Genomic DNA, 24,988 nt, shown 5'->3' on the forward strand with positions numbered 1-24,988 from the left:
TGATGAAACAACATCTGTCCTTTTCTTTTTTACGATACTAGCTCTCATTTTTATCCTCTGGCCCCTTACGTATGTTCTTTAACCTTTTCACAACTTCTCCTATTGTTTTTCCTAGTCTTTAATCTTTCAGCCCTATGTCTAAGAGCTGGGTTGTCCTACTATCAGATTATTGTTTCAGATAACGGCAAGACAAACCTAGTATGGCTTAATACCCTCAGTGCAAATATCTGATGTCCTATATCTTGACTAAAACTTAATTCTGCAGTCTTAGAAAACATGAAATTTCCCTTTTCTCTCGTCTGTATTTCCTCGGTCTCCTTCCCCTGTAGCCTCTCCCCCCTCCCTCTCTCTCTCTCTCTCTCTCTCTCTCTCTCTCTCTCTCTCTCTCTCTCTCTCTCTCCTGTCAGGCGGCTTAATATTCCTGACACCCACGTTTCTTCCTCCACAGACAGATCTATTGCTTCCTTCTTGGTTAGGCTCATCTAGTTTTCTGGTTTTTTCAGGTCTGGCCTGAAAAAGTTATTCAGTCTTTATTATTAAACAAGTAAAAAATGCACTGAAGTTTCTTCAGCGCAATCAAGTTTTCTGTACAGCGTATAATGCTGTATGAAACTCTCAGCCACGGCCCATGAAACTCAGCCGTGGCCCATGAAACTTTCATCCGAGGCCCTGTGGTAGCCTGTTTTGTTGGCACTTATAGCGGTAGCAAATGCACGATCATGGCTAACTTTAACCTTAAATAAAATAATAAAAAAATACTGAGGCTAGAGGGCTGCAATTTGGTATGTTTAATGACTGGAGGGTGGATGATCAACATAGCAATTTGCAGCCCTCTAGCCTCAGTAGTTTTCAAGATCTGAGGGCGGACAGAAAAAGTGCAGACGGACAGTCAAATAGCCATCTCAATATTTTTTTTTACAAAAAACTAAAATAGAAAAAAGCACTGTGGCTTGAAAATAATATTTAAACCCATTCCTAAGAAGACCGCAAGAATCTGGAAGTCATATTTGGAAATAATCAATTTATCTTTCAGTCAAAGATTTCCATAGTTGAGGTTCACAGCTTCTCCGTAGGCTGTATGAGACGTGAAATTATCTATTTACCTTTATGTGGCTATTGTTTATACAGACAATCCCTTCCACTTGTAAACTAATTCCCTTAATACCCTTTTCAAGTTTGATATTGTCATGTTGAGGGTGATAACAACTCATGGGTGAAGCACATTGCTACTTTTATAATATTTACCGAGCAGAGCATAAACAGGCTTGACTTCCATTATGTGATTGGTCCACATCTTTCTTTGTAGGAAAGTTTGCATACACTCATACATACATTTTCTGTGCGATTCAAACATTCATACATGCTCTCACGTGATAGAATCTTACATATATGAACACATATTATCCACAAAAATGGATAAAAAAGAAATAACATCAGCTGCCATATTTATTTCTTGAATTGTACGCAAACTTCACAGATCTGAAGCTTCTAAAACATTCTCTCCTGTAATAAGGATTTGTTAAGACAGTCACCAATTCATAACTGTCTGTTGCTGAACTGTAGCGTAAATGGCTGTAGCATAAATGAAGTCAATGATTTTTGTTGGCAACTGACTGGAGAAATTTTCAGGGAGTGGTTACAGAATGAATTACGCAGGTTGCTTTTGATGCCCCGGTTTCTCTCAAGGCACAGTGAGAAGAAGTATATGCAGCAAATTTGTATGATGGTCCATTACAGTACATCGTGCCCTGTAATAAAAGACAAAAAATAACAGCTTTGTATATCTGCATATTACATTCCTTTGAATACCCTATATATACAGTATATCAAGTCACTTGCATTTTACCCAGGCGTTTTAATTGTTTTCAGTCTCTCAGTATAATAATTTACTACTTATTTACCTAGAATGTAAACAGTTCGTCGTCTTATTTCTTTCCTGCTTCAGCCATGACTCTGGGAATACCGAGAATGGAGTTGATCATTCCTGAATTCCTCTTGTGGGCCTCTGCTGCACTCCAGGGTCCGTGGGCCACACGCAGGATTTGAGCAGCAAGTTCTGCTACGACCTAGAATGAAAATCATACCCCAAATTACAAAGTTTCAGTTTTGTATTGTGAAGCAGCTGTGTATTGGGGACTTCTAGTTTGTATTCATTACGTAATCTGATAGCAAAAACTATTTTTTTTTAAGAACCTCCTAGCAATGATAGACTTACCTGTCTTTCTGTTGTCATGAGATCTTCCTGAGCCGTTGAATAGCAGGAAAGAATGACAATCACCATGGCCACGAGGGCAGCGACGAATTTTGACTGCATTCTGAAAGGAAGTCAAGTGCATGGATAAGGTAGCCTGTGAAAACGATGCATCCTGTATTTTAACAACGTACAATTAGTGCACACCAAAACAGTAAAAAAAGCACATGTTGGTAAGTTCATATTGATTTCATTTAAAGTGAAAAACAGAATCGCTTGTGAATACTTTGAGGAAGATGGAATGAGTGGGTGATCAAGAAGACGAACGAAGATCGAATGATGGCGTCGAGAGAGAATCTTCCACTTTTTAAGCAGCGTCAGCCCCGTTCCCGGGCCATGCGTGCCCACCCCGACTGTCGTCCCCAGGGTTCCATTCAAAGACAATTTTTTTCTCGTCTGCATCATTTTTTGCCAACTATTATCTTCTTTTTAGCTCCATTCAAGCATGAGTTTCAATTTTTTCCACATTTATTGTGTCTCCTACAATTATCATCTTATTTGAATGCAACGAAGGGACAAATGTGTGCATCCGAGCTTCGTGGCATTACAGTTTAATCATATGGATGAATACTGAATCAGATTTAATATCTATACAAACGAGACCAATTTTACTAATTGTAATAAAAGAAACCTGATGTACATACCCGAATTTTAGACTTTTGTCTTCCTAATATGTATGTATGTATGCACGCATTTATGTACTGTATGAATGCATGTATGCATGTATATATGTATGTATGTATGCATTGTACATAACGACCCAGGATTATGACCTTGAAATTTTCATTCCTTATTACTTATTCATAACTTGGCCTATTGTTGGAGAATGGGGTTATGTTGTTGATCAGCCGTGGAGTGGGAAACGACGAGAAACCTCGACCATCATTGCCAAAGCTGTGACGATTTCTCCCTGCTTTTCTGAAAGAGGAATGACGTTGTCAGAAATTATTTATTTAATAAGTTACTATTATGTACTTATATAATTATTTCTATTTTAATCTATCTATCTATTTGCCTGCAAACATTATGTAAATACACGATTTTGTCAACTAGTGAATTTCTACTATGAGAGAGAAGCTCATGACAGCTCAACATTCAGGTCTAACAAGTTTTATTTAATTATTTATTTATTTATATATTTATTTTTTGCTGCTAGGCCCACGCCCCTCTTCAGCCTGTCTATAATTGACCAAAATCGACTTCCCAGCTACTTATTCCCGCCTTACGTTGACAGAAGCACGATAGCTTTTTTTTCTTTTTTCTTTTTCCAGAAACGGACCCAAGAGGAGCAACAAGATTCCAATGCTGGAGACGAAAGAAGAAGACCATCCGGGTCTTACGTAACCCATTCAAATAATGTAATAAACAGTATGAAAAAGAAAGGTTATAAAATAAAATTGTATCAAGTTAAAAAGGTTTGCTCCTCACGCGAATAGTGTAGTGTGCCCGCAACTGTGTTTGTGGAGCGAGGGCTTAGGAACCAGAAACCAGGAACCAGCAGGTGGCAAACAGAGGCACTGTCTACCCTAAGACACCAATACTTTTTTTAACTGGTTTTTATCCGTTCGTGTTTCCTCGAAGATTTTCTATTCGTGACCATAATGCAGATCATGTTTTGTGTCAGGACAAGTTACCAAATAGACTCAGTTTTCGTATGTATTTAATAGGAAGAAAAAAATCAACCATGAAAAGAATGTGCAGAGAGAAACACTATGAAATATTCATAATTATTTTAGTCAGCAGGGAACTTCTGACGGTATATGTCGAAACTGACCTATTTAAAACAATTCCTGACTACGAAATAGTATTATGAGTGAAGACAAAGTTTTTTTTCTATTATTTTGCTAGAAAATAAATTTTCAAGGATCCTTATTGTCTGTTACATAAACCTCCAAGAATCCTTATTGTTGGTTCCATAGGAAAATTTCTATCTCACTTAAAAAAATTCTTTTAAACTGGTCGTGAAACAAACCCTCACATATATTATCTACACCATCTACCATTTTTTAAACAAAGAGCGGTAATACACGAACTTAAATATGTCCAACAACACTATGCTCTATATCTCTACTCTAATGCTTTTTGGATACTAAAGATCTTGCATTCTAACACTTCTTGTACAGCATTGCCTGGTTGTTTTCCAACTGTTTTCCTGGTCTAAATTGCACGCCATACAATACATGCATTTTTAAGTCTCTGTTTTCCTCGACATGTTTTTTTACATAAATATTTCTACACAGAGGTCTCTCTTTGCCGCTGCAGTCCCTTGAGTCTTCCACCAACTACAGTGACAGTGACGGCCACCCATACATCATCACTAAAAATCTGATTTCGCCAACCATCCGGTGAGTTCTGCAAAGTTCCTGCTGCCTTTCTGGATTTTGCTGTTCAATAATGCACACTTCTTACATCCACTAGTAACATCTTTATTCTTAAATTATTATAGATCAACAGTCTCTGATCTACTAATTATTTAGGGTGTTACTAATAGTAATACCCTGAACTCTCCTCTGACCTAAGTCTGCTTAACTCGTCTGTGATATTTGTCGTTCTTGCAGGCATCTTCTAATCCGTTTTTCATTTCCCGAAATTCTCACAGGATTTCAGATATTTGAACATTAATTCAGTTTTATTCGAAATACTTATTGAATTCAGCAAATCTTGAATGATCTAAGTTAGCGTCCATCCATTCTTAATAAATCAGGACTTTAATGTTTTGTCGTTTTTCTTTTGCATTAAAATTACCTCTTTTTATACCTATAGCTCTTTGTTTTCCAATGAGATTATCTTCTAAGACTCATTCGATAAATAAAGCAGTATGTCTCGATTTTCGCTCCAGCAATAAATGCTCCAGATTTTAAGTTGTTCGATGTCTTATCCAGAGTTCGGGTCGTTTCGGTCTTATTAAGTCATTTCGGCCGTAAGCACGTTTACGTGCAAAATGGGCGCCGTGTTTAGTACCAGCCCCTTGGGGATGTACGTAAAACATAAAATAATAACGGTAAATACCATAAACATAACTGTAAATACCATAAACATAACGTCTTACATTGTTTTGGATGTTACGGCCTAAGTGACTTACGGCCGAAACGACCAGGACCGCTTATCCTCACCTCACACAGCTTTCTTTAATGCCCTATGGACTTACGCATTAACTTCTTTTAATCCAGGGAGGAATTATTTCTGTAGTCATTCTCAGTAAGAATGATTCGTCTAAAGAGAGAATTGATATATTTCTTATTTATTTTGATATCTACCCAACAAACTTTCTTGGAACAATACACCGGCACTTGGGTTCAAACTTTTGTCACCGAAGCGCTTTCAAGCACGATGAGAATTGTTACAGAGAAAATACCGCGTGGAAAGAATAAATATCACGCTTGGGCAGACCTATAGAGAAGATAATATAAAAAAAAATAACAAAAGAAACGTAAGGAACGAGTCAAATTGACCAACGATTGGTTGCGTGAGGGTAGGGTTTTAGTGTAGGGTTGGTACGGCACTAGTAGAGGGTTGCTCAGCAGCTTAAAAGTGGAAGATTCTCTCACGACCACATCATTCGATCTTCATCGCTCTTGTTGAACACACTTCCATTCCCGTAGCACCTGAAAGTGAGTATAAAGTTCTACGCTCATTATCTTTTTTCTGATTGTTTTAACTATCAACATAGGTTTTGTTTCCTTTCTGAAGTGATGCGATTGCTTGATTGTTGGAAAAGATTCTAGAATTTAGGTTTGGAGTTTTTAATCATCGGTTATCTAAGAAAAAAAATTAAGCAAATTGATATGCAGATTACCCTAGTTAAGAAAAACTCCACATGACTTCCTTTCAGAATGCAGGCAAAATTCGTCGTTGTCCTTGTGGCATTGGTAGTTGTCGTTCTTTCCTGCTATACAGCGTCTGCCCAGGAAGATCTCGCGACAACAGAGAGACAGGTAAGGCCTTTATAAGAGGTCGGAAATCACAGCTGAAGGTCTTGCTTTTAACTAAATTTATAGCCTAACTGGAAGACTGAAATATAGTTACTTTGCAGTTTAATATAAAGAGATATGTTACTTTAATATCTTTCCAGTAACCGCCCTCTAAAGCTTATCGCTCGACTGAGAGTTATTGAACAAGAGTCTCAGAGCTTTTAGAAATACAACTTTCATTCTAGATCGTGGCAGAACTTGCAGCCCAAATCCTGCGTGTGGCCCACGGACCCTGGAGTGCAGCAGAGGCCCACAAGAGGAATTCGGGAATGATCAACTCCATTCTCGGGATTCCCAGAGTCATGGCTGAAGCAGGAAAGAAATAGGGCGACGAAATGTTTACATTCTAGGTAAGTGAGGAGTAACTGATGAAACTGCGAGACTGAAAATTATCAGTAATAGAGTAACTTGTCTTTGTAAAGAGAACACACCTTAATGCAGTGAATTCAAAGAAATGAAACGTGCAAATTTACAAAGTTGATATTGTTGTCTTTTATTGCAGACTACGACCTACTACAATTGACTAACAGACAAATTTGCTGCATATACTTCTTCTAGCTGTACCTTAAGAGAAACCAGGGCACCAAAAAGCAACCTCAGTAGTTCATTCACTTACCTTTCCCTTGAAATGAGTTTCTTCAGCCAGTTGTCAACGAAAATCATTGATCTTCATTTATGCCACAGTCCAGCAACAGACACTTACGAATTGAGTTCAGATATTCCTGTTGCTGGAGAATACTCTCTGAAACTTCAGGTCTATAAAATTTGCATCATATCTCATCAATAAATATGGCAGCTGAGATTATTTTCTTATTTCCCCATTTCGGTGGTAAATATGTGTACATATACTTAAATGAGTTAATGCACGTGAAAGAATGTATGAATATTCGGATAGCACAGGTAAATAATAAGTATGTATGTCTCATGCAACTTATGGGGTAGCTGAGTGACTCAACCGTAGAAATCTCCTTAACAGTAATTGAACAAATATCCGTAAAAAGAAGATAAAAAAATAAATAAATAAACGAAGCGGATCACAAGAGTAATTTCTTAGATTTTTAAAATATTATTTCTAGCTTATCATATGTCTGTTTCGGAAAGTTTTTAAGTATGATTTTCGAGACTCTGCAGTTATATAAATCGAAAACGCCGAACGCCGGGCCCGACAAAAATAAAGAAACTGAACCTTCATCATAAAGAAAGAAATATAATAAAGGAGGAAACACAGAAGCGCAGAGAAAATCCATGAGCATTACAGAAGAGGTTAAGAGTGGTTGTTGGAAAGAGTCCAAAAACGTTGAGGAGGAGGAGAGATAGACCTATAAACGGTTTCGTCCATGGAGTGAAGGGGTATTGGGAAGAAATATATGGGTGAAAATATATGGGTGAACGGTGCAGAATAGTGTAGTGTATGTTGATGAGCATTAAGCGTAGCTATGTGATCCGTTCAATGTTGGGGAAGTTTTACTGAACACGGGTTCATCCACGATTCAGCAGAAGATTCATTGGCAGCGACCGTTGTGTTGTCTTTTCTCTAGAGCCGCCACCCTCGGTTATGGGGAAAGGTCTAATGTTAATATATCTATCTATCTATCTATCTATCTATCTATCTATCTATCTATCTATCTATATATATATATATATATATATATATATATATATATATATATATATATATATATATATATATATATACATACTGTACATATATATGCATATATATGACTAGAATTTTCTCAGACAAATGCTGCACCTACATTAATCATATATCAGCAGATAAATATGTAAAGAGAAAAATATAATCTGAGATGCGAGAAGGAAGTATGGCGTAAAAGTTACATATTGTAAAAACTGGCCAAGTACAGTGTATGTAACTTAACCTTCCCATGTATACTTATTCCAAGTACACATGTGTGAGTACAGCATATAAACACAAATCATAATACACATGTACATAACTCACTCTCTCTCTTTGTAAGTGTAATCCATAAAGATATTTTCCAACATTATATTTTAAATTTATGTCGATTGTTAGAGGGTAGTCCTTGTTATTATCAGAACATTAGCTAATTGTTAGTAACAAGTAAAATATTAGTGTACCACGGTGCTTAGTGCAAAGAGGCCTTGCCAGCTTTATAACATAGACATCATTAATCCATTTCTGATAGTGAGTGCTCCAAACATTTTTCAAGGTATTGTTCCCTAGTGAATAGTTACGTGCTTACCTAAAATACCATAGTTTATTTTAGTGCATCATGGTATTTCTTCATATTTGTGATTAACTTATTTCATTTCATCATTCCCTTATCGTTGTCAGGGTGCGTGAACCGAGAAACTTCTAGTTAACAACTGTTACATCATCAGTCGCCTCGCGACTTATATCCTAAAGTAGAATATTTCTACAATTTTAACATTTGCATATTCAGATATTTTTAAGCGAATAATTACATACAAATAGTATTTTTTAATCTTATTATTAGATAAAGACTCTATGAGTCACACTAGGTGGCTTTTCATCCTTTGATTACGCAGTTTCAATATAGGACTGTCATATTCTCTCTGGTGGATTTCAGAAACTATCAACAATGGCTGCTTCCATATCGCAGGCCTGTAAACAGTTACGGTTTCTCGTAAGTATGGAAGGAAATCATACATTTTAAGATTTTATATACTAATTAGAATGAGTAATGTGTAGTAGATATATATAATAAACCATTAACCACTGAAGGTTCTTTGAAGATAATGTGCCCGTTGCCGTCATCGTTTGACCGGCGTAAGGCAAATTGTCCATTCTAGCTTGACGCAAGTTACATATTGCGTATAATCCACTATATCTTGTTCGAAAGCCAGCTTTCACGATGATTGCGAGGCAATGGCTTAGGGTACAGACTAGTTTAAGGTTATGGACTATCCTGCAGACTTGTATAAGGCTGCTGCTTTCACACTCGTAAGGTCTCGCACGCGGTTTATGTTCTTTTAACTACAAACAACATCAAAGCTAATGTCATTTAGGTTAGCTTGGGTAATGTTTGGCCTGGCTAACCGAAATGCATTGAGAGATATTGGTTTTACCTAACCTATAGGAGGATCCAGCGAAAACAACTTCTTCGTTTTAACGTGCTTTTTCATGAACGTTTATTTTATTCCATTTTAAGATGTGTACCAATAAAAGAAAACCATTTGTAGTCTACTAATTGTGGTTGCTATTTTTGGATTTTTTCTTTGTCTCTCTTATGGCAAGATGTTGTCCGTTGCAATATATTGAGTTGCTCATCTTCAGTACTCTACTCTGGCAGATTGTGATCAAAATTCGGTATTATTTTATAAGTTGCCAATACACACTATGAAATTGTAACTTACATTTTTGAAAAGAGCTCTTCATTCTCATTATTTTGAACCCATAAACACTATTCTAAATGACAAATAAAAAAATTAGAAAATGCATGACTCATAAGGTATGAATACTCCCTCCATAGCTAATACAGCAAAATTGTAAATAGTCAACACCTTGGTGAAGTTATATTGTAATTTAATGTCTTTTTAGTACCCTATTATTCATAGTCATTTTTGCATGAAAAACTCAAAATGGTTTTTCATGCAAAAATGGCAACTTGAGTCTTATTGGCAACTTGTAAAATTTTACCCAAAATTCCAGCTGTTGATTTAGAATTTGGATGGACTCTTACAATTTTTGTACATGAATTGTAATGATATCACATCACTGTAGTAAGACATGAAGAAGTCTTGGTAGAACTGAAGACTAGCCTACTACTATGGCCTGGTTCCCACCAGTCGCCAACCAGGATTTTTACCGCCTTTTATTTATGTTTTTGTTTATGATATTTAAAGTCTTTTGTTTATGTTGTTACATTCATCCCAGAGGGGCTGGTATTAAACACAGCACCCATTTTTCACATAAATTGGTACACAGTTAGTGAACCAGATGGGTATGGTAGTAGTCTTCAGTTTTCCATAGTCATAATGTAGGGCATAAGTGTTAGGCTAATGGGGGTAGGTTCATTTAATTCATGTAATTTTTAAAGCTCCGTGACTGTCACAGATCATCAGTGTCTAAGGGTTCTCACACTGTTGTTGCATAAATCGTGATAGTGTTGTCGTTGTTTTGAGAATGTCTTTTGTAAAAGTAATTGTTTTCTTTACAGACATTATACATTTATCTTCTCTTTTAAATCACTGATTTTATTTGCTGTAACCCTTAAGTTTAAAGATTATTGTACAATAAATAACATTTTAACATACAGTAATCTAATTAATACTTTCATATGTGAGATGATCATAGTCATCATCAGTTATGAAATTCAGATTTACTCTCTCATTTACGTTATTTACCAGTTGACATTTTAGGGAATTTTCTTGGTATTTAACTGTAAGAATACACCTCATACTAATGGATAGTCGTAGTTCAGTCGTAATTACTTGTGGTACATCTTGTCAGTGCAATTAGTACAGTCCAACTTAGGTGATTATGCAGTTAAAAAAGTAGTCACTTTTGTTGGGAAACACTTAATTTTTAAATTTTATACATATACAGTCACTTATAAGTTATTACACTACATTGGTGTACATTGTCTAGCATCTTATTGCACCATAGTATACGACTATTTATTATGATACTAAATGGCGATGTTAGTGATGTTTAAACAATTTTGATTTTGTAAGATTTTGACTATCAGTCTTTAGAGTCAAGAATAGCTTGATGAGGGAAGTCCCATATCCGTGGCACAATACAAATTTTTTTATATTGATGATAAATCTGGTATTATAATAATGACCATTGAATCTCTCTCTCTACAGTATTAAGCATAAGATTATTTTTTATCCATTTTAGGAATTACGGTTGTTACTATCCAGAAGATGGGGTCCAACGTGTCACCAAAGCAGTTTAAGTCCCTATGTGGTCATGGCAGGTGCCACGGAGTCGCAACAATGTATCAAGGTCTGTATTTTAAGGTACCAATGTAATTATTTTAATATTGTAGTTGGATATTTATATTTTATTTATATCTTTACCCCTGGGTTGTCTTAAGCAAGGAAATGTGCTTCATGATATTTTTATACACAATTGTTCATCCATATGTAGATGTATTTTTCTTTGCTTATGCTAAGGATCCTGTGAATGCATAGCAGATAGTGACTTTGAGAGTTAAAGTTTTAGCAACCTTGTTTCTTTGTTGGTACAGTACCATATTTTTGTTTAAAGTTACAACAGCCTTGTTTCTTTATTGATATAGTACCTTATTTTTGCTTCTCTCTTTCTTTTTACCTTCTTTCAGTTTCATTGTTTGTCTAAATTATCCATCTCCAGCATTTTTGCAAATAATGTATGGTGTAGTACCTTTATTCAGTGTTCTCACTCAGTGATGTCGGATAGGTTGTAGTTACAGTAGCCATATTGGTCTCGTGATGTTGAATGTTAGTTTTGCCATGTCGTTAATAGAATCCTCAGTCATTTCCCCTTATCTTTTCAGAGATTCTACAGTGCTCGGCCTCCTCCACAAAGACCACCCACGTTTTTTGGAAAAATCATAGAAAATTTAAGAGACGAAATGGCAAGGAATCAGAAAATGAAGGAGAGCTTGAAAGAATTCCGAAAAGATATGGAAAAACTAGAAAAATCCGAAGCATTGCAAAAAGCTAGGTAACAGAATGATAAGTTATGTTATTTACAGAATAAGTTCATCACCAAACAAATATCTTACCTTAAATCAACTTAACTGTAAGACCTGAAGGCCCTATAGTGTTTAATTAACTTGCTAAGTGTGTTCATTCATATTTTATTGTCTCTTCAATGTTTCTTGATGCTGTGTCAGATTTTCCCTTTCTTAGGTTGTCTTAAAATGTGTTCTCTCCGCTGCCTTCTGTCTTGTGCACTTTTTCCAAATATCCATTTGGTCTGTTTATTTATCTTTGCCTTTCCTGTTTAGATTTTTTGGGCTCATCTTCAGGACTATCCTGCTGCTTTCCTATCTAATATTTTGTTGTAACTTTTAGGGAAAAATATCAAAGTGTTGAGGAGGAAACAGCAGAAGGAACCAAAAAGGCTAGACAGCAGTTAGAAAGCTTAAAGAAACGTGTATCAGAGACAGTCGAGGAAGCCCAAAAAGCAGAGATCTTGCAGAAAGCAAGTAAGTTTCTCTTTATTCATTTGCAACCTAATCAAAATAATGCCCTTTATAGTATTTGCCAATCATCTCTCTCTTTATTTTAGTGTATTTTAACATTCTCATCATCATTCTCTAATCGGGTTTGTTGTACAGTATGTAGTATTGGAAGCAAGCTGCTTGCACAGTCAGTTCCATTTATATGACTTTCATTATCTGAGAGTCTCTAGCTGTAAAGCTGCTAACAAGAGTTGGCTAGCAACCCACTAATATTGATTCTAGACACACCACAACAGCAACCTGCTAATATTGATTCTAGACACACCACAGCAGTTATTACATGGTAGTTTAATGAAACCACTTTGTATTTTTTGAGACTCCTAGGTCTTGTTTTGAATGAGAACTTATAATTGTTGATAATGGATAATACACATGTAAGATATCTTTATTTACACAATTACTGTACTCTGTTCATAACTGATGATTTTGACTCCTCCAGATTATACCCTTGGTACTGTATTTATAACTGATTGTTTTGACTATGTGACTTATCAAGATTTTTAAAGGTGTGTCTTTGTTTAGCTGTGCAAGCTGTTTTATTACTATTTTAAACTTTTCCCTTCCTTGTCGTAAAATGCAATTTTCTTTGTTGTATTTTATTAATGGTCTCTCAATTGATATTGATGCAAGCACTAAATGCACTCAATTTGTCTTATAGGTAAGCTAACTGAAGAAGCATCAAAACAAGCGCAAAAAGTAACGCAAACATTGTCCCAGAAGGGTGAAGAGATCAGCAAAACCCAGACTTTCAAGACTATATCTGAAACTGCCAAGGCAGTGAAAGAAGAGATAGATCATTCCACTTTTGGAGGTTCAGGCGCTCGTGTGTATAAGGCTCCAAAATACTACGTAAAAGAGTAGAGCGAGACCCAGAAGCAGAACAGAGAATAATTCAGGTGAGTGCTCTAGTATATTTGTTAATTATCATCATTATAGATTAACTGAATGATACTCTGAAGTCATTTCTGTATCTCAATTTTGGTAGGTGGGTCCTCTTCAGGTGTCAGTTGAAGACAGTTATATATCCATGTACACCCCCATACTGAAAAGATTCTTTTTAAAATAGAAGTGAAAATTGGGATAAGGCAAAAGTGAAAATATTTGTTGACAGTTACAGGTATGGTATGCATACAAGCATGTTAGTCATTAGCATATGAGACATTCCTTTAGAAAATGCTCAGAAGTGCCTTTAATACAGTCATATTATGTTTAGTAGAAGGATTCATATTCATCTGGTGGTGGGTTGTATTTAATGAACTTGTAGATTTTTTTTAGAGCTCTAGGTCATTAAGTCAATTTTACTCTATTGCAGGAGATTCAGTTCCAGCAAAACTAAAACACCATTGATTAGTAAATCAAGAATTGATTTTCCACCCCATCCTCCCTTCAAGTGGATGGTACTCTGTTGAATGAGTCTGAAGCTTTGACTGTACTTGATGTAACGTTTGACCAACATCTTACTTTTTAGAAACATTTAATGAAAGTGTCAGCAAATAACACACAGAAATTAGGTATTATATGTAAGACCTCATATGTTTACGACAGGGATAAAATTGCTACAACCTGTTTTAAGTCGTATGTCCTTCCTCTACTAGAAAACTGTTCTCCAGTGTGGATGTCTGCTTTTGCCAGAGATTTATCTCTTTTAGACGTAGTGGTTCGTGGTGGCAGGTTTCTGTTTCCCAATATTAGCGGTTATGACTTGGACCATCGACGGATGGTCTCTTTGTCAATTTTTCTCAAGTTGTACAGTATTGTAATAGCGAAATTCCTCTATCACAATTGATCCTTGATCATCTTTCCCTGCAGAGAGCAATCAGATTTCCTGAACAGCAGCACCAATATGCAGTAGATGTGCCTTTCTGTCAAACGTCTCTGTTCCTGAGGTCTTTTATTCCTCACACTTGGATTGTGGAATTTTCTTTCCAAGCATGTTGTGCAATTAAAACCTCAAGAGTTCAAGCGAAGATGCAGTACATTACTACCCTAAAACAATTCTCCTTGTACTTTTAGTGACTTATTAAGATTTTTATCTGTTTATTAATATGTTAATTTATCTTTGCTTTCTAAAAACTGATCTCTGCTTTCTAAAAACTGATCTCTTCTTTCTGTATTTCTTACAGTCTTCTGTAATTTCTTTCAATTGAGCACGACCTTTTTCTTGAAACTTGAATTTCAAGTTAGTGGCCCCTGTAGGCCTGTTCCATATGAATAAGGTTCATCTTCTGAATAGTGATCATAATAGTAAGAGAATTATATTACAGTATGTGCTCTGAAAATTTTACAAGAAATTTTACTGCTAACACATGAATACTGTATTTGCAATCCATAGAAATTTTCTTTATTTCAGGCAAACACCGAAGCCAAGGGTATGGTGTTACATAGAGATTCCCAGTTTGCTCAGAGTTGGCAAAATTTCAAGGACAATAATCCATATGTAAACAAAGTGCTTGTATGGAAGACAAGATTAGATGAAAGTGACAACCCTGTCGTTCGAGCATCATTGCTATTTAAAGACAAGGTAAGAAGTTGAATTTTAGGTGTACTTGTTTAGGGACCCTTGCATCAGGGCCCCATAGGAGGTTAGTGCCATCAGTGCACCTCACGTGGTGCACTTGGGGCATTATTTAAGGTTCTTTGCAGCATTCCTTCAGTCCCTAGTCCCTAGTGACAACCCCTTTCATTCCTTTTGCTGTACCTCCGTTCATATTCTCTTCCTTCCATGTCACTTTCCACCTTCTAACAATTGTTGCTTAGTGCAACTGCGAGGTTTTCCACCTGTTATACCTTTACTTCCTTTTACTCAGTTTCCCTTTCAGTGCTTAAACTTGAGATTCCATTCTATTCCATTCCTTGCATCAAGGTAGTTTATTGTCTTCATACTGTTGTGATGTATATGATTGATGTTGCTAGTTATAAATCAGTTTTCTTTATGAAGAATTTGGGTAATTATGTTTAAGAGGACAGTGTTTTTGTTTTATTTATATTGTATGAGTTTTGTATACAATACTTTACACATCTTGTAAGCATAATTAGGTAAGAACACACATTAGAAGCAGTTCATTTTGCAGATATATATCTGAATTTGGGTAATAAGTAAATACAAAAAAAGTTAATAATAATTACAAATGCCAATGAGAATGGGCTATTAGATAACTTTAATGGAATTGCACTAGGCTACAAGCTATGAGAGTTAGCCCCTGGGGCACTATAATGCATAGGTTTACAGTATGCCAGTTTTCATTACAAAGCAGATTTCATTACTTACAGAGAAGGCAGATCTTGAGCTGTCCAGTAACTGAGGTGAAACTATAGTTGGTATCAGATTACCATGACACATATACTGCATTTCAGATTATGCAAAATGGGAATGAAAGACAAAGACGCAGCCTCTAAGGAATTTTTTTTTTTTTTGCTTAATGTATTTAATCCCTTTGAAAATGTACAACCATCATTCTTGGAAATTCAGTTTGTATAAAGTTTAATTATTTAGGCCTGTTACTCTTGTGTATAAGTTTTATAACTCATTAAATAGGCTTTTATTGTATTCAAATTAATCTTAATGGTTTTGGTTATATTTTTGCTGGCAGGAACATGTATTTTGTATAGTAGTCTTGCTGCAAAAATTGAATGCTGAAACCTCACTTGTGTCTCTGACTATGACTCCCTGTTGGTATCAGGTTATTTGTAACTGGTGATTTCAGATGACTGAATTGTTTGGAGGAGTCTTTCAACGCACGGAATTATCAGAGGCTTTGACTGAGATATGCAAGATGGATCCCACTTTTGATAAAGAGAGATTTTTGTTAGAGTGCGAATACGACATGATTCCAAATGTTTTAGAAGCCATGATTAGACCAGATTTAGAGGTAAGCGTTAAGATTTAATGGTTCGACTTTTACTTATTTTTGTAACAATATGCCATTTCCCCATGGCTTCAGAAACCAGTGCAAAGAAAATTTGAGTACATTGGATGGTATCACAGTTTTATATTGATCATATCTTGTACATAAAAAAAGATCCTGAAGGCTGTTCAGTCAGCTGTGCAGTCATCTAGATTGTTATTTTTGCTGGTTGGTCTGCCAAAAGTGAAGTATGAAAGAATAATGAAAAATTACTTGAAAGAATGATGAGAAATTACTTATATACTTTTGTTAGGAATGGAAATGATTAGTTACACTTGTAATTGGCGTACGTACATCTTGATTAGGTATGAGTGTATGAGTTTATATTTTCCATATTCATTTATTTCAAGCAAAATGTGTTTCTCATTTGGTTAATGTAATCTTGTGAATTCATCTTAAATAGGCAAACCATATCAAATCTATTTAGCAGTGTTAGTTAAATTTCAAGATCTTGTAAAATTTAAGGGATTGTTGAGGTGAATTTTTCCCACTGTCACAGTACAAGAATCTACTGAAATTCTTTACATGTTTTGATGTTTACGTTTTTTTTATGTAGGTATTACAGACTGGAAAGTTGAGTTATGCCTATTCGGTGTTAGCAACTACATAAAGCTCCTAATTTGGGATTTAATTTTGATTCTAAGGTAAGCTATATGAAGTCACTTTATTTCTTTATAGACATTCAGTATCTGTCTATTTTCTGTTACAGGGGTACATATATATAATTGAAGTTTATTATTATTGTTATTAATACTGTTAATTAGTTTAACCAGACTGTGGCCACCTTTATCATGTCACACAAATACTCTTGCCTAGTCACTTATTTTATTGGCACTCCATCAGTATGGAAAACAGAACAGTTCACAGACACAAAAGTTGACCCTCAAAACTCATGGGTTTTGGACTCTCAGAATTTTCAGTAATACCTTATTTCCCGGTGTTGAAGACTATTTTTGTCTTAAAATGTCATGGAAAATAGAGGCCAAAGGTAATCTAACCCCAGAGGAAGGTTATATCAGAGAGTTATTAGAACCCTTGCATATGACCTGTTAATAAAGTACATAGATTATTCTTAGTTAAATTATTAAAATGAAAACATCATTAACAAAAAATATATGTAGTCACGAAGACTCATTCCCATGTCGGCAGATTACTGTAGACAAGTTAACAAATGAGTATTAACATAGCAGTTGTGTATCAAAATTACCTGTATTTTTGCTCTTTTCAAATGACCCAGGCTTTAAGGGAACATTATTAGCTGACAAGTAAAACTGCAGTTTGTTAATAAGGTTTATTGGTAAATTGTATTATAGCAAGAATACCATAATCAGAGGAGAAACTTTTGTAATATTGGTTTTATTTTTTTTTCTTTATTTTGTCAGAAATTTACACTTTAATTTTTATATTTGGCAACATTGTTCAAAATGTTTCTATGTTTTGATGATTAGAATGTTTATACTTACTTGTTATATTTGTATTTTGTGGATTTAATGTTTTTATTTTATTCTACTTGGGGTGTCATGTTTGTGCCAAGTTTTAACCAAGTATGACTGTATAGTAGAATGTTATTCCATATTTATAATGTTCCCTATTGTGGTGTTTAATTTTCTTTATCTGAGAATAGATCTTGTAAGGTGATTCTGACCACAGAGTATGTAGTGTGATCATTTGTTCCACAGTATGCACATCTGGAATTGCTATGACAGTTTTTTTGCTGTGTGTACATGTTTACTGCAATTTCTGCATTGCCAAGGTTGAGGTACCTTTGGTCTTTCTTCTGTATTATGAGAAAAATTAAAATTTTTAGTGGAAAATCTTGTCCTTCAAATTTTATTTTTGATGCTTTCAAGAGGTTTCTTTTTTTCATGCTTGGAATATCATACATTTTACAGTCTTGCACATGCTTTTATCTTTTTTTTTATAGAGATATTTTTTTATCTTCATTGTTTGGTAGTACGATTACCCCCTGTACACAATTCATAGTGCATGTTTCATTTCTTCAACGGTTGATTTACCTTAGGTTGTTTTGCCAGATAACTGTCAGTAATTTTTGGTAGCTCTTTAAAAGTCATTTGAGCTGTTAGATTTTTATTTATTAGTTACTCTGCAAGTCTTAGTGATGATATTTGTTTTTATTTATTAGGTAATCTTCAAGTCTTTGTGATGATATTTGTTTTTCACTTTCCAGTATAAAGAACCTTGATCAGTTCTCATTTCCCAACAGAGAATCAAAATAGGTCAGTGTTGGATCTTGTCTTGTTTTATTTTTCATTTTGTTTTTGTTACCTTAAAACATGTTAATGTTATTTATGTTTCTTTATCTTTTACTTGACTGGAAGAATCAAAAGGGTGAATCAAGGGCATGCCGGAGGTTGAAGGTTAAAGATTCATATTTATTTTACAAAAATATAAAATTCATTCAGGGTGGGTTCTGTCCATTGAAGGAGCCCCTACAAGGGAGTAGCAATATTGCCAACTTTGAAAAGCAGCTGCTGTGGTTAGACCACTTAATAAAAAAGGTGACCTTATGAAGTTTTTGTGGCCGGGCCCACTTCAAATAAATTCTACAGCTCATATGTGTATCTTATTTGGACTCACTTTGGATGGGAAGTTTTTTCAAGTGCAGCAGAAGGGGTTTGTACATTTATTAAGAACTGTCATAAAAGGTTTAATTGGTTGCCAGTAAATTTTGCTCGTTTGTCCCACGTCATTCTTTTCATTCATCTTGCATTTCTTTTTCATGATCAAGTCTGAATTGCAGTGCAACATTGGGAGGAAGATATTTTCTCAGTAATTGTGTAGAAAATCATCACTATCAATAAGTAGGGTTGGAATAGTATTTGGAAAGCAAGACATTAGCATTAATCCATGCTACTGAAACTGAATAAAATATCGGGTAATAATTCGTTGTTTTGTTATCAAGATGATATTTGAGTGATGTAATTTTAATGTACCTTCAACATTTTGCTTTTCAGGTTTTAGATGTAGACAATGTTGATTTAGTGATGGGAAAAGTTATGGATGAAGGTCCAGTTCTGGCGGTATCATTCCAGTCACAACAAATCATGTGTTTGCGTAACAGCAAAGGAGAGGTATGTATAAATGCTGCAGCCTTATCAAGAACTGTACAGTCCATTCTCTAATATGCAAGGAAGGTTCTGAAGTGTAACGCCTACTATGATGTGCAGTTTGTTCATAGAGCAGTACAATAGCATAAGTGATTAATTACAAGTATAACAATTTACAAAACTTCCATTATTATACTGACTCAAGAAAGAGGTGATATCTACTATCTGTGAATATGTGAGGATCAGGTAGTGGTTGTAGGCCTATACTGAGCTCAAATGTAGGGTAGAAAATGAGAGGAAATTTAAAGCGGTGCAAACGTTTTATGCAGGCATGATAAGAATTTTGTTTTAATAACATAGAGCACATTTTTATACAGACACATCAGTCATTAGTTGCTCAAATTATGTGATCACAGTGTCTTTAGACATGCCAGTTCTGAAATCTTCAAGCCAGAGGTAAAATCTAACTCAAAGAGAGGGTTTGTGCATTGGGATTTTGAAAGGCTGTGAAGGACCAAGGAAAGGTTCAGTTTAATAGGCTTATTTTTTCTGCAAGGAATACCCTTGAAATGCTAAAAAAAAGTGCTGAGCTCCTTGGAGGCTGTGACTTCAATCCTTGTAGGCTCCAAACCTGTATGTAAACCACCCTGTAGCCTTCAGTTGTGGAGGCTGACATAAGTTGATAAACAAACAAGCAATTGTGATGGAAGTTTTGACAGGATTAATGCCACTCCCATGACACCAACAAGTAATTTGCCCATTATGCTTGGTGGAGCTTGATGGATTGCAGATAGGAGGAGTGAGCAATTGGGTAGGCAGCAATATCTGAAAATATTGGTATTTTGAAGGCTTCCTTGATAACTTCCAGGCATCCTGGATTTGTGTGGAATTTATTGGAACAAGGCTGTATCAGGAGCTTCCTTGACTACTGGCATGCAATACTCCACCAGCTGTTGTAGATCCAGATACCAGCCCTGTGAGAGCCATAGTGGAGTGATGAGAAACGTTCAAGTCAGGACTTTTCTGAGAAAGATAGGTGGAAAGACTTGTGTAAGTTAAGGCTGTCCTTGGACCCTTCATAGACCTTGTAGTTCAGTTTGTCATAAAAAAGGTTCACTAAGTGCATAAACTGTCACAATAAAAGGTTCACTAAGAGCATACCTTGTAGCAACCAGATGCCTTGCAGCCCTGGATCCAGTGACTTTTCTGAAGTCTAATATTGGTCCTGTGCTGAGACAGTCATCCATGACACTCTTGTTTACTTGGCATGAGCCTTAATGTGTCTTTTGCCCAATCCGTGCAAAGATCTGTATCAGTAACAGCAGTTCTGAGGTTCCTGAGAAAAACAACTGTGGTGAAGTTGTTAACTGCAACTCCAACAAACTTGCCTTGTACAGCCTTGACAAATGCCTAAAGGGCCAATAACATCACCTTCTGCTCTAGTAAGTTGGCTTGGTGTTTTCTGTTCATTTCTGACCATACAGACACTTCCCCTTCCTAAGAACAAGTTGTGTTAGGAGTTCACAAGTTCACTTTACCTTAATGAAAACACATTTCCAAACATGGTTGGTATGCATCAGTTGTGTTCTACTGGTTATTGTATTCTGTTTGCTGTCATGATATGTCAGTAAACATGTGAGGTTACAGCTACTGTATATGCTGTAACCTCAATAATTTTTGCTTCATGTAATTGTCTAATCAAGGGTTTTATATAATACCTACTATTAAACAACATTTAGATAATTTTCATGCATTGGTCAGTATGTCTGTTAAGCATCAGCTTTTCATTGTTTTCACCCTTTCACCTTTGCTGCGTTGAACACAATCTCCAACAGCACTTAACATTCTATAGTCTGCATTGAATGTACAGTACATACCCTTATTACTGTACTATACTTTTTAAATGATTCGTATTGGTGTTACAAAATATCTTTAGTGCATTTACAATTATATCATCAGTAATATATACAGAGGAGAGAGAGAGAGAGAGAGAGAGAGAGAGAGTTTTGTGCTAAGCTGACAGTTTGGTTCATGGGTTGGGTACAGTTGTAAATTGTAATGATGTCTTGGTTTTTATCAAGTACACCACTTAAATAGCAGTTTTTCTGTAATATATCTTTAATAGAATCAAAATTTATTTCCTCCTTCTCTCATACACTATAATAGTGTACGAGAGAAAGAGGAAAGTCTGTATGATTTTGTGTAAATTTAATTAACTATTATTTGATGGAACATGATAATTTTTTGTGTACCATAGAACAAAAGTAAAATTTTTGTAATAAATTTCTGCTAGGATTAAATTTTAGTATCAGTAATTTTTGTGTGAGGGAGAGATTTTTAGGCTTCAGAGAGTTGTTTGTTTGATTAGGTTTGCTTGCATTGTATGATTGAGTGTTTTTCTGCTGTAGTGGTAGTTGTTACCATGGAAACATAAACTATCGCCTTTTGTATAGGAGTATCCTTCAATGTGAGTTGGAGAGGTGGTTGAATGACTGGTAGAGATGGGGAGCAAATAAATTATAAATTGGTTAATATGGAAAACTTATCAAAACGGTTTTTAGGAAAAAGTTGCAATAATTGATTAAACATTTTAATGTTTGTTTTTTCTCTACAGGTGGTAGAAGGAGATCCTAGTAAAGTTTTACGGGTTCAGTATGTGTGGGTACTGTGCCGTGACCAAACTGAATTGGATTCTCGTTCTGCTTGGAGGATATTAGATCTCTCTGCACAGAGTACTGAACAATTTGTTTAAGTTTAGTAGTTGCCGGACCCAAGTGTTCAAATTCTTCAGAAATAGCTGTGATGTTCAAATTATTATTGAGAAATAGCTGTGACTTACTATGTGTAAATTAGTGTTTTATTTATTTTTAGAAAAGTTCCCTTAAGAAATTCAAGTAAGAAAGGCTGCTGATATAGGAAGAAAATCAGTTTTATGACTGAAAGTAAGATTGTCTCACCTGACAGCAAATATTGTGGACCTTATGGTGGCAGTTCATTTTGAAAGCTGCGAGCACTCTTCCTTATCTTTTTTGAAAAGGTTTGTTTCCTATTTATTTTTTAATTTCGTAAATTCCAGAACTCAAGGATTGGTTTTGGTTTTCATTCCAGGAAGGGGAAAGTTATAAGTTTAGTTTTGGGCGTTTGTTAAAGTATACTTTTGTAAAATTACTCCTTTTAAAGAATAAATATAACTTTTTGGTACCTTACATGACATATTTATTCTTGCAGTCAGGAAAATTACATGTTACAGTAAATAATTGCAAAAATGTTTCTTGTTAGTCTGGTTCCTGAGATGCTGTATCACTATGGCAAAAGTGATACATTGATAACATCATGAAAAGATGATAATATGCTCCTACATATTTCTGTATGTACCATGTTATTACTTTTTTCACCTTACAATTTTGAAATAAGAACCACGGGAGACGTGTGTACATTAGAATGCTTTGTTCATATGAAGTAAATGCACAAGTAAGTCATGTTTAGTAGAACATACTACATGTGATTACTCCTTGAAAATGTACATCTAACATACTATTACAAATGGTAATTTCATTATTGCTGGTGAATAATGGGAAAGTTTGTGGTGAGTTATTATACCCAGCTGAAATGGAAGAACATTTTATTAGTTCAGTAGTAATGCATTGATTATCCAGAAGCAGAATTTTGTGGAGCTTCACTGCAGTTTGTATTCAGAAAAGTACTGTTGTCATCTTGTCATCTGCAAACTGTTCATCCAGCTAGTGCTTTGTCATATTTTTTTTTATAGGGATGCCGTAAGTATCTAAAACTAAAATGGTTTACTCACACAAAGAACAAATCCTTATGAAATTCAGCTTTCTTAAGTATCCCTTTATTTTAGTTTCTTTTAAAAGATGTTTCAGTATGGCATTAGACTGGAAATTGTCTTGAAATGTGTCTTTAAATTAAGATCATCATTATCTCACAAGTAAAGCATAATCAGGTCAAATGTAATGTGTGTCCATTGTATTTGCAACCTAGGTTAGTGTATTCTTATTTGATTGTGATAAGTATTTTTTAAAATTTATGCAGCAAATGTATTTTTCAATACTCATTAAACCAATCCAGTGATTCATGGGGTTAATCTTTTCAACGACCCATGTATAGAAATACTGTATACCTTCATTAGATCAATTTCAACTTGACATTCATGGCTTTGAAGCTGTTCTGTGATCGTCACTTTTCCTGTTGCAAAATTAACTTGAATCTATGAAATATGGTAGAAGGTTTAGCTGGGTTGTCGTGAAACTTAATATTTTCAGTTGAAGAATATGTACATAGTGTAAGATTCATTTGTAAATTGCTACCACCTGTCATAGCATCACGTCATTCATATTTGTTATACAGTGTATCACTGTTAAAAATTTTCTCCATCTTCAAATTGTTACAAAGTGTGGTAATATTGACTAGATATTTAAGTGTTTGTTGTGGCAACTGAGGAATGGAGTGAAGAATCATTTTGTAAATATTGTAACATAAATAACTGAAGGTTGTGTAGATTTTTTTTCTCCTTACATTCAATACTTGGTGTGACATGCATACTTCTCATTTTTCTTTTTCAGAAAAAATAGAACTTTTCCATATTTTTGCCATTAAAAATTCTCAGCCTGTGAGGTATAAATGGGGACCAAAAGAAAGGTGAAAGAAGTAGAGAAAAGGGAAGGAAAACCTCTTAATTAAAGAAGAAAACCAATAGAGGAAAAATATATTAGTTAATAAAAGGGGACTCACACGAGACTGTGTTGGGAAGTAAGAAGTAAGCTGGGATAAGAACACAGGAAGTAGTCACCAGTGCAGTTCAAGTGAAAAAAGAAATGGAAGAGGGGAAGGAACGAAATAAAGGGTAAAAAGTTGAGAAATGTGAGACTAGATTAAGGAAATTGCAAAAGAGCCTCGATGGCTCAGTTGGTAAAGCAGCAGCCTTGGGCTTCATAAGAAGTCGGTGGCGCGGGTTCAAATCAGCAGCCGACTGGTCAGAGAGGCGGACACTTTGCTATCCGTGTAGACACCCCAGGATTGTGTGTAATCAACGGATAGGTTTGCTGAAAGCAAATGGGTGTTACAGACTAATATACACACAAACAAGGCCACTCCAACATCATCTAAAAACATAACAGACACCTCACACGTCTCGAACTGTTGGCCTAACCGCTCACGTCTCCTCGCTGCTGGGAGAAAGGGAGCTGGGGATTTGGCACGATACATATACACATGTTGGCCAGGGTCTAAACGATGTCCAGGCAGGGCAGCCGATTGAGGCTACGGCTCACCTCAACGCCAAATCAAAGTCAGCAAAGAAGGCATCGTGCTTACCCCATATGAAAAATAGGAAAAAGCACGTTAAATGAAGAAGATTAAGGAAGTTGCAAAGGCACAGAAAAGTTGAAATGGGAGCAACAAGTCAAGGATGGCACTGGGCATGGCCCAAATTTCATAAATTTGACTGGGCAAAACCATGGCAATACTAGGGAAGAGAAAAGGAAGTGAAAACGTGAACTATATGAAAAGAAAAAGGAAGGATGAATGTGTTCATTTCAAAGGAAAATCCCATGGGAGGTTAGTCCCGTCAGTGCATCTCACATGGTTCACT

The 24,988-nt window shown here is 35.4% G+C and overlaps 2 protein-coding genes across 2 annotated transcripts; one reads left to right on the forward strand and one right to left on the reverse strand.

Annotated features, from left to right (window-relative positions):
- Nucleotides 1-1,433: 1,433 nt before the first annotated feature.
- Nucleotides 1,434-2,671, reverse strand: LOC136836736 (pigment-dispersing hormone type 1-like). Its single transcript, XM_067101265.1, has 4 exons — nt 2,478-2,671; nt 2,216-2,315; nt 1,902-2,066; nt 1,434-1,748 (listed from the first exon to the last, which is right to left on the reverse strand). The coding sequence occupies exons 1-3, from the start codon at nt 2,654-2,656 to the stop codon at nt 1,926-1,928; spliced, it is 420 nt and encodes a 139-aa protein (XP_066957366.1). The 5' UTR covers nt 2,657-2,671; the 3' UTR covers nt 1,434-1,748; nt 1,902-1,925.
- A 6,028-nt stretch (nt 2,672-8,699) lies between these two features.
- Nucleotides 8,700-23,891, forward strand: LOC136836401 (mitochondrial import inner membrane translocase subunit TIM44). The gene is given in 12 exon segments (XM_067100596.1): nt 8,700-8,852; nt 11,072-11,179; nt 11,712-11,881; nt 12,235-12,368; nt 13,063-13,245; nt 13,248-13,300; nt 14,755-14,925; nt 16,109-16,273; nt 16,866-16,912; nt 16,914-16,953; nt 19,285-19,401; nt 21,992-23,891. Coding segments are annotated over 12 exon segments (1,371 nt in total). The 5' UTR covers nt 8,700-8,807; the 3' UTR covers nt 22,130-23,891.
- The last annotated feature ends 1,097 nt before the right edge of the window (nt 23,892-24,988 follow it).

This window comes from Macrobrachium rosenbergii, chromosome 56, assembly GCF_040412425.1.
Source record: "Macrobrachium rosenbergii isolate ZJJX-2024 chromosome 56, ASM4041242v1, whole genome shotgun sequence".
Classification (NCBI taxonomy): Eukaryota; Metazoa; Arthropoda; class Malacostraca; order Decapoda; family Palaemonidae; genus Macrobrachium; species Macrobrachium rosenbergii.

Excerpts from the sequence above, each read along its gene's own strand:
- LOC136836736 (XM_067101265.1), bottom strand. The coding sequence starts at position 2,656 with ATGATGCAGACGAGAAAAAAATTGTCTTTGAATGGAACCCTGGGGACG. Across the intron at positions 2,316-2,477 it reads CTCATTCCATCTTCCTCAAA|AATGCAGTCAAAATTCGTCG; the intron begins GTATTCACAAGC and ends ACTTCCTTTCAG. Across the intron at positions 2,067-2,215 it reads TCATGACAACAGAAAGACAG|GTCGTAGCAGAACTTGCTGC; the intron begins GTAAGTCTATCA and ends TTTTCATTCTAG.